The following is a 13,288-nucleotide window of genomic DNA, read 5'->3' as shown; positions in this document are numbered from 1 at the left end:
ATGACTCTGTTCATTTTATTATGAACATTTTACTTAATGACAAATATAGCCCTCTAGTAGTTCTTTAAGGATAATAAGGATAAATGAAGTGACCACCATATTCCAAGCTTCCAATGGACTTTTCTTTATTTACTACTAAACCAATCTCTCAGGTCCCTAAAAAAATATATAAGCATGCCTGTGTATTCTCAAATCCTTCCACAAATATTTTCTCAATGGCAGATTGTTTCTGAAACTATATATGCATTTTGCTTCTACTTGCCTTCCCCTTTAATTATTATCTTTAGTTTTGACCATAACAAAAATCCTTGTGATAGATAAAAAGTGTTGTATAGCAATTTTCTCAATTTTGCACTTTTTCAAATCCACAACCACATGGAGACTATGTGTCAAAATGGGTTGAAAATGAAAGCAGAAATACTCGATGTTTTCTGCCAGATACTAACACTTTCTGAAACTTCTTGAGGGCTTATTTTTCTCTAGGCACTTTTGCAAAATTTTCTGTTTTTTTGTGTATCCTCACACTAACCTTGTGTTATAAGTCCTATTACTTTCCACATTTTGCAGATGTACAATTTCAGGCTCATGTAAAGCAGAATCATTAACACACGAAATAACTGGAATTTCAATTCAGTCCACATACTATTCTCTTCATTCTTAATTTGCCACATCCTTTTCCAGTTATTTTAGGCATAAGTAGAAATAAAACATATTACCACTGAAGCCCCCAATTTTGGCAACTTTGATTGGAATCATATTACAATCGAACAACATACTTGTTTCCTTTCCAACACTTAGGCAAACTTTGATTAATCCTTTCAGCACATTTCTCCAAGATTTAAAAACAGTCTTATCTGTTTATTTCCTGGGTCCCTACGGTGTTGTTTTTGCTTTTCTGCTTACCACATTCTTTCTCTGGAATACATCGAGCTGAATCTGGCCTGTGAAGAACGGTTCCATTTTTGCACACACAGTCTTCTCTTAAATTCAAACATGAAGAATGCCCATAGACCCATCTGTTCAGACATGTGCTTGCTTCACAGGGTCGCACACAGGGTTGATATTCCTTCCCCTCTGGACAAGTCAGAGCTGTGAATAACCGAGGACAGAATTTGCTACTGATAAAAGTGACCTACTTGAATTCTAGTAAGAGGAAGAAATGTCAGTTTTCTCTCTGAAAGCAAATTTTTGCACACTTTCAGCCTCTTCCAAATCCATTTTTCAGTATTATGTAACCATAAATTAGAAACAAAACAATCAATGAGTGTTTTTGAGCATCTTCCAGGTGTCCAGCTGGTATTATGTTACAGTAGGGAAAGTTCATGTGACTTATATCAAATAAATACTACCAACAGGCAGCCCAAGTTTGGTTGGCATAAATATAGAGTCAACTATTATGAAGTTACTGCTCTGTGCAGTGGGAGGAGATCCAACAATCCACTCGGAATAAGCACAGAAATATGTTTTAACTATGCAACTCAACCAAGTCCTAAAAAAGAAAAATGCCACATATTTAGGCTTAATCCTTCACTGTCAAAAGAAATTACTGTTGCTGAGCAGTTTCTAAATGATGTTTCAGAGAATTCATGTTGCTTTTATATCACCTTAAAAAGTCATACTCACCAAAAAATGAACATGCAGATGGCGGGGGTGTAAACCAGTAAGATATTAGCGGAGAAAAAATTCACAATCTAGTGATATTGAAGATGTCCTAAGTTCCCAATGAATCAAGCAACCCCACTCTTGAATAGTCATTACCTCTGGGGGGAAATACCCTGATCCTGGGGAAAACTGAAGGCAGGAGGAGAAGGGGAAGACAGAGGACAAGATGGTTGGATGGCATCACAGACTGGATGGACATGAGTTTGAGCAAGCTCCTGGAGTTGGTGATGGACAGGCAAGCCTGCTGTGCTGCAGTCCAGGGGGTCACAAAGAGTCAGATGTGACTGCGTGACTGAACAACAACAGCTGGGGCTGTGGAGAGAGGAGAGGCCTGGAGCGAGCTCACAAGGAGCTGCTTTATTTCCCAAGCGGAGTCATGTAACTAGAGTCTCCAATATGTTATTTTTCTATGTATTTTATTCTACCTGGGGAGGCAGGAGATGACAATGTTTCACTGTTGAGTATGGTGCTGGCTGTAGTTTTATCAAATATGGTCTTTATTATTTTGAGCTATGTTCCCCCTGTACTTGTTGAGAGAGTTTTATCATCAGTGGATGTTGAATTTTGTCAAAAGTTCTTTTTTTTTTAAACTATTGAGATGATTTTTACTCTTCAGTTGGGTAATGTGGCTTATCACAATGACTGATTGCAGATACTGAGCCATCACTGGCATCCCTAGGGGTAAATCCCTTCATCAGAATGCATGATTCTTTTAACGTTTTGTTGAATTCAGTTTGCTACTGTTTTGTTGCGAGCTTTTGTATCTATGTTCATCAGTGATACTGACCTGTAATTTTCTTTTCTTTGGTGTCTTTTTCTGGTTTTTGTTATCAGGGCACACTTCTCTCTGGTCTTTAGAGCTCTAGGAGTGCCCCCTACATAACCTGTGTGCACGCCTCAGCTGTGGCAGTGCCAACTACTGTGGGTGCCCTGGTAGGCCAGGCTGGCCCTTGGCCAGGAGGCTGCAATGCCACAGTGTCTGGGGGACACTGGAGGCTGGGGCAGGCTTTCTGCATGGCTGTCTGCAGATCCTGAAAGGCTTGAAGCTGGGTCTGGCTCACTGGAGGGCAGATAAGCTTTTGGAACTAACAGATGAGGGGAGGATTCCAAAAGAGTCTTTTGCCAGCGCCAGTGTGATCACAGAATCAGCTCCCAAAATGGATGCTCTCCGCATCTCCACCCCCAGGGGAGTCCTAGGTGCCTCCTGCCTCTCCTGGAGGCTCTCCAACATCAGCAAGTCGTTCCTCCCCAGGGTCCTTTCAAACTACTTCCTCTGCTCTGGGACTGGGAGCACAGGCGATTTTGTGCATTTCCTTTAAGGGCAGAGTCTCTATTTCCTATAGCTCTCCAGCTTTCTCAAGCATCAGCCTTACTGGTTTTCAAAGCCAGAAGTTCTGGGGACTCGTCTTCCTGGTGCAGAACTTCTAGGCTGGGAAGGCCAGTGTGGGGCTTTAGACTTCTCACCTCCTAGGAAGGAGGTCTACAGTTGTGTATTCCTTCTGTGTGAGGGTCACAGACCAAGGGGTGTGGGTCCTGACTATACTGTATCTCTGCCTCTCCCACCCATTCTGGTGTCGTTCTTCTCTCTTTATCTGTGAAATATCTTTTCTGCTAGTCTTCAGATCAGTTGCATAGATAGTTCATTTGTAAGTAACTGTAATTTTGATATGTCTGTTGAAGGAGGGGAATTCAGGATCTTGCTACTCCACCTTCTTGACCCTCCCTCTTACTTTAAATTTATACCAGGATAAAAACAGAAGTTGCTTAAGGGGGAGCTATGACCTCTAACTATAGGTTACATTTACATTCATTTTATTCTTACAAAATCATTTTGTGATAAAAGTAAAAAGAAAGATGTGAATGTAAAAAAAAAACTGAAATATTGGATTGTTGGAAAATATAGTTTGCAGTGTACTACTTACAGCAGTAATCAGGTGTTCTCCATGGAATACAAATGTCAAACTTGTTGCATACAGCCACATATGCAGAAAGGGCATCACATTCATAGTTCCAAAAATAGGTATAATTGATCCACATCTTTTCACAGAAGTCTTGTGGCGAAACCTAGAGACACATTGTGCCCTGGGATAAGTTATGTTATTTTATGTATCTGATGACCTAAATCAAAACCCTTATGATTATACAGTGGAAGTGACAAATAGATTCAAGGGATTATAGCTGATAGACAGAGTGCCTGAAGAACTATGGACAGAGGTTCATGACATTGTACATGAGGTAGTGATCAACACCATCCCCAAGAAAAAGAAATGCAAAAAGTAAAATGGTATACTGAGGAGGCTTTACAAATAGCTCAGAAAAGAAGAAAAGCTAAAGAGAAAAGGAAAGATACAACCATTTGAATGCAGAGTTCCAAAGAATAGCAAAGAGAGAAAAGAAAACCTTCCTCAGTGATCAATGCAAAGAAATAGAGGAAAACAATAAAGTGGGAAAGACTAGAGATCTCTTCAAGAAAATTAGAGATACCAAGGGAACATTTCCTGCAAAGATGGGCTCAATAAAGAACTGAAATTGTATGAACCAAACAGAAGCAGAAGATATTAAGAAGAGGTGGCAAGAACACACAGAAGAACTATACAAAAAAGATCTTTATGACCCAGATAACCATGATGGTGCGATCACTCACCTAGAGCCAGACATCCTGGAATGCAAAGTCAAGTGGGCCTTAGGAAGCATCACTATGAACAAAGCTAGTGGAGATGATGGAATTACAGTTGAGCTACTTCAAATCCTGAAAGATGATGCTGTGAAAGTGCTGCACTCAATATGCCAACAAATTTGGAAAACTCAGCAGTGGCCACAAGACTGGAAAAGGTCAGCTTTCATTCCAATCCCAAAGAAAGGCAATGCCAAAGAATGCTCAAACTACCACACAATTGTGCTCATCTCACACACTAGCAAAGTAATGCTCAAAATTCTCCAAGCCAAGCTTCAACATTACATGAACCGTGAACTTCGAGATGTTCAAGCTGGATTTAGAAAACGCAGAGGAACCAGAGATCAAATTGCCAACCTCTGTTGGATCATCAAAAACACAAGAGAGTTCCAGAAAAGCATCTACTTCTGCTGTATTAATTATGCCAAAGCCTTGACTGTGTGGATCACAACAAACTGTGGAAAATTCTGAAAGAGATGAGAATACCAGACCACCTTACCTGTCTCCTGAGAAATCTTTGTGCAGGTCAAGAAGCAACAGTTAGAACTGGACATAGAACAACAGACTGGTTCCAAATAGGAAAAGGAGTACGTCAAGGCTGTATATTGTCACCCTGCTTATTTAACTTATATGCAGAGTACATCATGAGAAACCCTGAGCTGAATAAAGCACAAGCTGGAATCAATATTGCTGGGAGAAACATAAATAACCTCAGATATGCAGATGACACCACACTTCTGGCAGAAGAAGAACCAAAGACCCTCCTGATGAAAGTGAAAGAGGAGAGTGAAAAAGTCAGCTTAAAACTCAACATTCAGAAACTTAAGATCATGGCATCTGGTCTCATCATCTCATGGCAAATAGATAGGGAGACAATAGAAACAATGAGAGACTTTATTTTGGGGGTCTCCAAAATCACTGCAGATGGTGATTGCAGCCATGAAGTTAAAAGATGCTTGTTACTTGGAAGAAAAGCTGTGACCAACCTAGACAGCATATTAAAAAGCAGAGACAATACTTTACCAACAAAGGTCCGTCTAGTCAGAGCCTTGGTTTTTCCAGTAATCATGTATGGATGTGAGAATTGGACTGTAAAGAAAGCTGAGTGTAGAAGAATTGATGGTTTTGAACTGTGGTGTTGGAGGAGACTCTTGAAAGTCCCTTGGACTGCAAGGAGATCCAACCAGTCCATCCTAAAGGAAATCAGTCCTGAATATTCATTGGAAGGACTGATGCTGAAGCTGAAACTCCAACACTTTGGCCACCTGATGAGAAGAACTGATTCATTGGAAAAGACCCTGATGTTGGGAAAGATTGAAGGCAGGGGGAGAAGGGGACGACAGAGGATGAGACTGTTGCATGGCATCACCGACATGATGCACATGAGTTGGAGTAGGCGCCGGGAGTTGGTGATGGACAGGAAAGCCTTGCGTGCTGCCATCCATGGGGTTGTAAAGAGTCCAACATGACTGAGCGACTGAACTGAACTGAACTGAAGGCCCTAAACTCGATTGATTTTTGATTCTCCAAGACTAAAACTATTTGGAAAATCAAAAGGTAGTAGCAAGTCAATATTCCTAACAGTTCCTCTTTGACCTTAGATCTTTAAAGTTTCATAATATTAGATATCACTTCTGAATTTATAATTGTTTAAACACACAGTTTAGATGAGATAAATGTTATCTGTGAATGCTAAGTTGCTTCAGTCATGTCTGACTCTTTGAGACACTATGGACTGTAGCCCACCAGGCTCCTCTGTCCATGGGATTCTCCAGGAGAGGATACTGGAGTGGGTTGCCATGCCCTTCTCCAGGGGATCTTCCTGATCCAGCAATTGAACCCATGCCTCTTATGTCTCCTGTACTGGCAGGTGGGTTCTTTACCATTAGTGCCACCTGGGAAACCCCAAATATTGTCTGTACTAATCTACATAAACTTATTTTACAAAGATGGGAAAGAAATAGAGTATGTGGTCCTAGCAAAAATCTATTTCTGATATTACATTTTGGATTATAATCCTCTTTTTTATATACTATAAAAGACTTTGATCCACTATAGATAAAAGCTCCAACAGCTTTCTTCCCTGTTGGCTCACACAGTAGAGAATCGCCTGCAACGCAAGAGACCCGAGTTCAGTCCCTGTGTTGGGAAGATTCCCCGAAGAAAGGAATGGCTACCCACTCCGATATTCTTGCCTAGAGAAATCCATGGACAGAGGAGCAGGGCAGGCTACAATTCATGGTGTCGCAAAAAGTTGGATGCGACTGAGTGACTAACACTTTCACTTTTTTCACAGGTTTCTTAAATGGCATTGCTCTTTAAATGAGATTATAAAAGCTCCTCCAAAAATTGTGGATTAATATTGAACATTGGTCAAACAATTTGCATAATTTATCATGCCTCAACTTAATTAAGAACTCATTTTTTTCTACAGATTATGTTTCATTTTGATTTAGAGATACCTAAAATCTAAATAATTTAACTTTTAACAATATTACTCCATTATTTTCTACTCATTTATTCTGCAAACATTCTGAGCATCTACATTCAGATGCTCTATTTGGACAGGGCAAAGTATCAGGTAAAAATACTTTATATTTTTCATATCCCATTATTTCTTCTCCAAAGTCCATATCTATAAAAACTAAGACATTGCCTCCTTTTTAGTCTCAACTATTGAATCTTGTCAGTTTCCAACCATTTCATTTTGCATGGAATACTTGCTTTGATCATCAAGAGGCCCCCTAATTGCCAAATCCAGGGAACACTGATACTGTAAAACCCTCCTCAACCTCTCAGAGGCCTGTGAGGCCATGCACGCCCCCCGTTTCTTGACCCTCTCCTTTGACTTTCACAGCACCACACTCCAGGGCCTTTTTGTCTGTTCATTGTTGTCTCCTCTCCCTGCCTCATTCTGAATCTTTGTCTAGACCCTTTCTTCCATGCAGTGTGGGAGGTGAGAGTTCGATCCCCTGGTCAGGAAGAACCCCTGGAGGAGGAAATGGCAACCCACTCCAGTGTTCTTGCCTGGAGAATCCCATGGACAAAGGCTCCTGGCGGGCTACAGTCCATGGGGTTGCAAAGAGTCAGACATAGCTGAGCGACTTACTTTCTTCCATAGCCCTGTCTACTCACTACAAATGCTCTTCCTGGGCGCATCAATTTCCCAGGTTTCTACCACCATCTTGGGCATTTACATATTCACCTCAGTTTCTTCATAAGTTAAATAGAGTTAATTTTTAAAAACCTACCAGTACTTAAGACTGCTGTGAGCTAATATATGGAAAGGGTTCAGAGCAGACCCTGGCACATCATACATGAGTTATTGTTATTTAGAAACTCTCTATACCAATAACTCCCCAAATCTGATCTCTGGATTCAATTAGTCTCTTCTGAGATCTAGAATAGCTTCAGTTTTTTTTTTCTGGGTATATTAGCCTTAAAGTCCCACATGACTTAATCTGCCCAACATGAAAAAATTGTATCCTTTCTCTACTAAACCCACAAGAGCTAATTCTCCTGTATCCTCCATTCATCCATTGCATCCTTCCACAATTTCTTGGGCACCTAACTACATGTCAGGTACCTACTATGCATAAGTAATATAAAGGTGACTAAAACAGACCTGTTCTTGTGGATCTCATGGTTAAAGCCTATATATAGAACCAAGAGGCGTCACCACGCTGAAAGAGATCAGAGGAGGGCAGTGTGCCAGTTTAGGGCACTGCAGGCATAAAAGCCCACACACAGGAAAATCTTGAAATAGTGAAACAGTTGAAAGGAGACTGAAGTGCCTGGACCGTAGACAACCAGAAAAGTGTAGCACAAGAGGAAGCTGGAGAAGCAGGCAGGCCAAAGCACAAAGAAAAATATAAAGCCCTGATAAGAAGTTAAGAATGAATTCTAGGAGTAAGTGAAAGACCCCGAAGGATTTTAGGTAGAGAAATAATCCAATCGTGTTTCCATTTTCAAAAGATCATCTGCCTACTATGTGGACATTTGCAAACGAGGATGAATATTAGAAGTAGGAAAACTAAATAAACAGTACCCCTTCTTTTGCCATCAAATTCACTGGGACAATCTGTAGGGAAAGCTGGGACTATCACAGATTAAATGGTATCCTGGGTTGCTTCACTATGCCTTGACTAGTCAAGCTGAAAAGTCTCCTGATTTAATAATCAATCTTATAAGTTCCCAGTTAAAAAAGCAATTTTTGAAAGTTGTTATGCTTTAAAAAGATAGATTACAATGGCACTTAAATGAGTTTAAAATTATTTGCAGTTTTTTTCATTTTTATACACATGCACTTTAAAACATCAACATTTAAAATGTATTTGCCTGCAGATCTCTGAGTAAAACTGAAGCCCCAGAAACTGCACCATTTTTATCCCATGACTTCACATCCTTTGTCTTTTCCCTCAGGAAACTCACAGGATGGGCTGAGGTCTATGGCGTCCACAGTCAGTGGAGGAGCACTGAAGATCCTGCCGAGTGAAGCCCTTCTGCTTTGACAGTTCACTCGCTCTCCTTCCCAGACGCCTCCCCGTAGTCTTGCATTAAGCTATGTCAGTGTTTTCCTAACACGGTCATTTCTAGCAACCCAGCTCCTGTCATACTGTTTCCTCTGCCTCGGTCTCCCTTCCTCCCTCTTCTCTCCTGGCAAACATCCTTCCAAATAATTCAAATGTCTGAAACTCTGGGAAGTCTTCTAATGTGGGTTCCTATTCATCTCCACAGTGTATACTGTGGTGAATCTGTTCACAGACTTGCCTTCCTTCTAGACTTTTTGAGAGCAAGGAGAGGGTCTTACTCATCTTTGTATCACAGGAGTTATACTAGGAACACAGTTCCTAGTAGGTGCTTGATACTCACAAACTTTTCATTTAATGATTCATGAAATGCTGTATTTGCTTGTCCTTTGTTTCTAACAATCGGAGAAGGCAATGGCAACCCACTCCAGTACTCTTGCCTGCAAAACCCCATGGACGGAGGAGCCTGGGAGGCTGCAGTTCATGGGGTCGCTAAGAGTCAGACATGACTGAGCGACATACCTTACCTTTCATTTTCATGCATTGGAGAAGGAAATGGCAACCCACTCCAGTGTTCTTGCCTGGAAAATCCGTGATGTGGGAGACTGGTGGGCTTCCGTCTATGGGGTTGCACAGAGTCCGACACGACTAAAGTGACTTAGCATGTTTCTGACAATGGATCCTTTTTTTAAACAGTACAGGTTGTTTCAGTATCTACTAGTCACCTCAAGTCAGGAAGTTAGAGACTAATAAAGAACAATTAAATTGAATATGTGGCAGATCCTAAGTCTACACCTGAGAGGCCACACACCTGAGAGGTGACTAAAGCCTCACTGTCTTGGGTTTTATACTGGGTTATCGAGTGGCATCCATCTCTTTCCTCCATAGGAATGTATTCATAGGACAAAGTTTCATTTTTCTTGAAAGCTGGAGATATAGGTCATTAAAATACATGGGGGAAAAGATAGTTATTCTTCCTGTTCTGTAAGTCAATAAACAGTGAATGATTTTGAAGTCCCCTGGGGATAAACTATTCTTAGTGGAAGAACATCATGGCAAGACCAAGAATTTATTGGCTTTTACTCTCAGCACATCTGACACAACAGCTGTGATTTACAGTTGCTTTCAACTTACTGCATCATGGCATGGGGCGAAAACTCTTCTATTTAATAACTCAATGCAGTGACTGCAGTCCTGCTCAGTACAATTTCTAACAGGCCTTCTTGTTGTTACTTTAAATGATTTCTCAGTTTCCCAGCTCTCAATGAACAGTTCTATGTCCTCCATATTTGTAATGATTGTGCCATTTTGCATCCTTAGATCGTCATCCGGATCTTCATTGCAAATTCCTAAGAAGATGTGTGACATTTAGAAGGAAATTCTTTTCACTTTAACCAGAAATAAATCAACTCAATAACTGCTTTAAAATGAATAAATAATCTACTGAATCAAGTACCAAATTTATGTCCTTTGACTCTAATGTTGGTGGATTTTTTTTAATTACACATGGATTAAATAATGCAGATCTTTCTTAACCAGGTAAGAAAGAAACCATGATCCTAGAAGGCAAGATTTGTGAAAAGATCATAGGAGAAGAAAGAGAAGATTGATTCTGTCTCAGGCTCTTTCACTATTACCACTATCTCCTAATTTAAGAAGTAGTTCTTAAATCTGACAAGGTATTCCCCAGACTAGTGGGCATAACTTACTTTTTATCTAGTCAAGTGCAAAGCCAAGGGAAGTAGAAAGAAATGAACCTAGATCCTGATCATACCTTACCTGAATTCCACTCTACTCTAAGATATAATTTTTTCTTAATTCCTAAGACTCCTAGCTATAAAAGATACGAGTTAAACATTTTTTTTCAAGTATCAAATCTTAATCCTCAAGCAGTTATATCAAGATCAATAAGGGTTTCTGCTGCCATAGTTGCCCCACACCTGTAAATATATAGGAGACTGAATACGGTGAAAAAAAAATAAATGACCAAAACAAACAAAAATAAAAATACCTCAAGTTAAGCCACCTATACTGTAAAACAGCTATTTTAAAAGTCTAAACTCTCCTGGGGAAAGGTAATTGCTAGTAAAAATATGTTTTCATTGCACCTCCAGCCACCACTCCTGCGGACTTCGCATTTCTTTGTAGAACAAGTTGTCAATATAGACCTCCCATTCTGCTGTCCAGGCTCAATTTGGGTCACTACAACTCTATCAGCCAGCACCCTGCTTTTCTTTAAACAAACCACCGCTCTCCCACTGTAGAAGTTTAGAGGGTGATCTTTGTTAGCAAAAAGATGACCCTAGCCCCTTCTCTGCAGTGATTAGTTAAGAATCCAGTTAGCACACTGTCTCCATAAAAGCAGAAGCTGAAAGTAAAAGAAGAAAACAAATGCGAAAATCAAACAGAAGTCATAGCACACAGAAGTGATGAATCAGAACAAATATGCATTCTCAATACCTCTGAGTTATTATTCAGTAATACCTACTGAATTGTATTTATGTACACACAACACAACGCATACTCAATAACTATTTCCACAATGCTGACTTGTGCTATGTTTAGCATGCTCTAAGCAGGCAAGGAAATCATCAACCATTTTAGCCAAACTTTCCACTAAAGGCTTTACATTTTTGAAGAAGAAATTTGGGTATTTCAGGCAGTTTGTTGAGAGCAAGGACCTGGTCTATTTCTTTTGAGTTGTCAGCATGAAGCATAAGGTCAGATATTCAGAAACTCATCCATAAACTTCTACTCAATTAATATTTACTGAGCTTAAAATAGGTATATTTGTGCTAAGCTAATATTTATTGACTGTATTAAACAATGTCTTCAGAGTTTTACATTAACTTCCATATTCAGTTCTAACAACAATCTTGAAGGTGGATTTTACTATTCCCATCTGAAGATAAGGAAACTGATGTTCACTTAAACATCTGTAAAGGGGATATCGCCTAGCAGACACCAGTCAGAATTTTTTTTTATATACCTAGAGATATTTCTAATTTGTTTCCTTTGGCTTGTAACTATGTATCTATATAACATATTGTGTTAGATGTGCCTTTACCCTAAGGTTTCATATCACAATATGTTACACGACTGAGCGACTTCACTTTCACATTTCACTTTCATGCATTGGAGAAGGCAATGGCAACCCACTCCAGTGTTCTTGCCTGGAGAATCCCAGGGATGGAGGAGCCTGGTGGGCTGCCGTCTATGGGGTCGCAGAGACACGACTGAAGTGACTTAACAAAAAAGGCTTTACACTTCATAACAAAACTGGGACTAATATTCAGAACATTGTGCTCCCTGAATATATACCTTTCAAGATGACTTAACTAAGCTTTCTTTGATGCCAAACTTTAAAAAGTAAGTAAGAAACAAAATTAAGTTTTTAATCATTCTATGCCTCATTTTTATCACTTATAAATTAACACTGGTGCCTACTTATTAGGGCTACTGCTAGAATCGAATGAGTTAAAGTTTGTAAAATAATGCCTGAGACTTCATTAATGCTTAATAAAGATGAGATGGTAGGAATGCAAACAGTATTGTAGCAATAGTGGTAAGCATGTATCTCTAAAAAACACCCAAGTTAAACTGTATTATCTTGCTTCTTCCTTTCCATTTATAGAAAGACATTGTTTCCTTCACTATTCACATGAGGAGGTACTGAAAGTAACATCTCTTCAGTCCAAACAAAGCAGGGAATCAAGGGCCAAAGCTGTGTAATGTGAACAGAAAAAAAAAAAAAGAAGAAGAAGAAGAAGAAGAAACAGATATTTGAAAAGCAGCGCTCACCACAAAGTCCTTCTGTGTAGGATGACAAGTTAAATTGAGAGCCAAAATGAATGTCTACGATCCCCGTAAGGTGAGTCCACTTTATGATTAGTCCAGCTGGAGTGGTAATCACGTACATTGAACCAGAATCCTCTATGGACAGACCTTGATTTGAAAAGGGCAAAGGCGCAACTACAGAATCCACTTCTACCTAAAATTGCATAATGCATTTACACCTGTTAGAACAATGTTCATGTTTTAATACACACCCTGTTGCTGTCACCGTTTCTCAGAACTCCTAAATTCTTTTATTGCTCTTTCATGTCTTGTTATATTCAATATCTGGGGGCGTCCCGGGTGGCTCAGTGGTAAAGAATCCGCCTGCCAAAGCAGGGGATGTGGCAGGAGCCTCGGGTTCAATCCCTCAGTCGAGAAGATGCCCTGGAGAAGGAAATGGCAACCCGCTCCAGTATTCCTGCCTGGAAAACCCCATGAACAGAAGATCACGGCCGGCTACAGTCCATGGGGTCACAGAAGAGCCAGATACTACTCAGTGACCAAACAGCAACATTGCCCTTTGTTTTCTACCCAAGCCTTCCTCTAAGTTATACTATGTTAATTTGCTTCCTTCAATATATATTGA

The 13,288-nt window shown here is 40.0% G+C and overlaps 1 protein-coding gene across 1 annotated transcript in view; it reads right to left on the bottom strand.

The window, feature by feature from the left end:
* The window catches only part of OTOGL (otogelin like), a 172,538-nt gene that overhangs the window by 27,003 nt on the left and 132,247 nt on the right, over nt 1–13,288 (bottom strand). The window contains exons 41-44 of the mRNA XM_060412481.1: nt 12,667–12,856; nt 10,000–10,214; nt 3,585–3,726; nt 904–1,089 (exon numbers count right to left, since the gene is read on the bottom strand). Of these exons, the coding sequence (XP_060268464.1) occupies nt 904–1,089; nt 3,585–3,726; nt 10,000–10,214; nt 12,667–12,856 (733 nt within the window). The remainder of the gene's footprint in view (nt 1–903; nt 1,090–3,584; nt 3,727–9,999; nt 10,215–12,666; nt 12,857–13,288) is intronic.

The sequence above is a fragment of the Ovis aries genome, chromosome 3 (assembly GCF_016772045.2).
Source record: "Ovis aries strain OAR_USU_Benz2616 breed Rambouillet chromosome 3, ARS-UI_Ramb_v3.0, whole genome shotgun sequence".
Taxonomy (NCBI): Eukaryota; Metazoa; Chordata; class Mammalia; order Artiodactyla; family Bovidae; genus Ovis; species Ovis aries.
The sequence above is the reverse complement of the archived record's forward strand: the minus strand, read 5'-3'. Positions and strand labels throughout refer to the sequence as shown.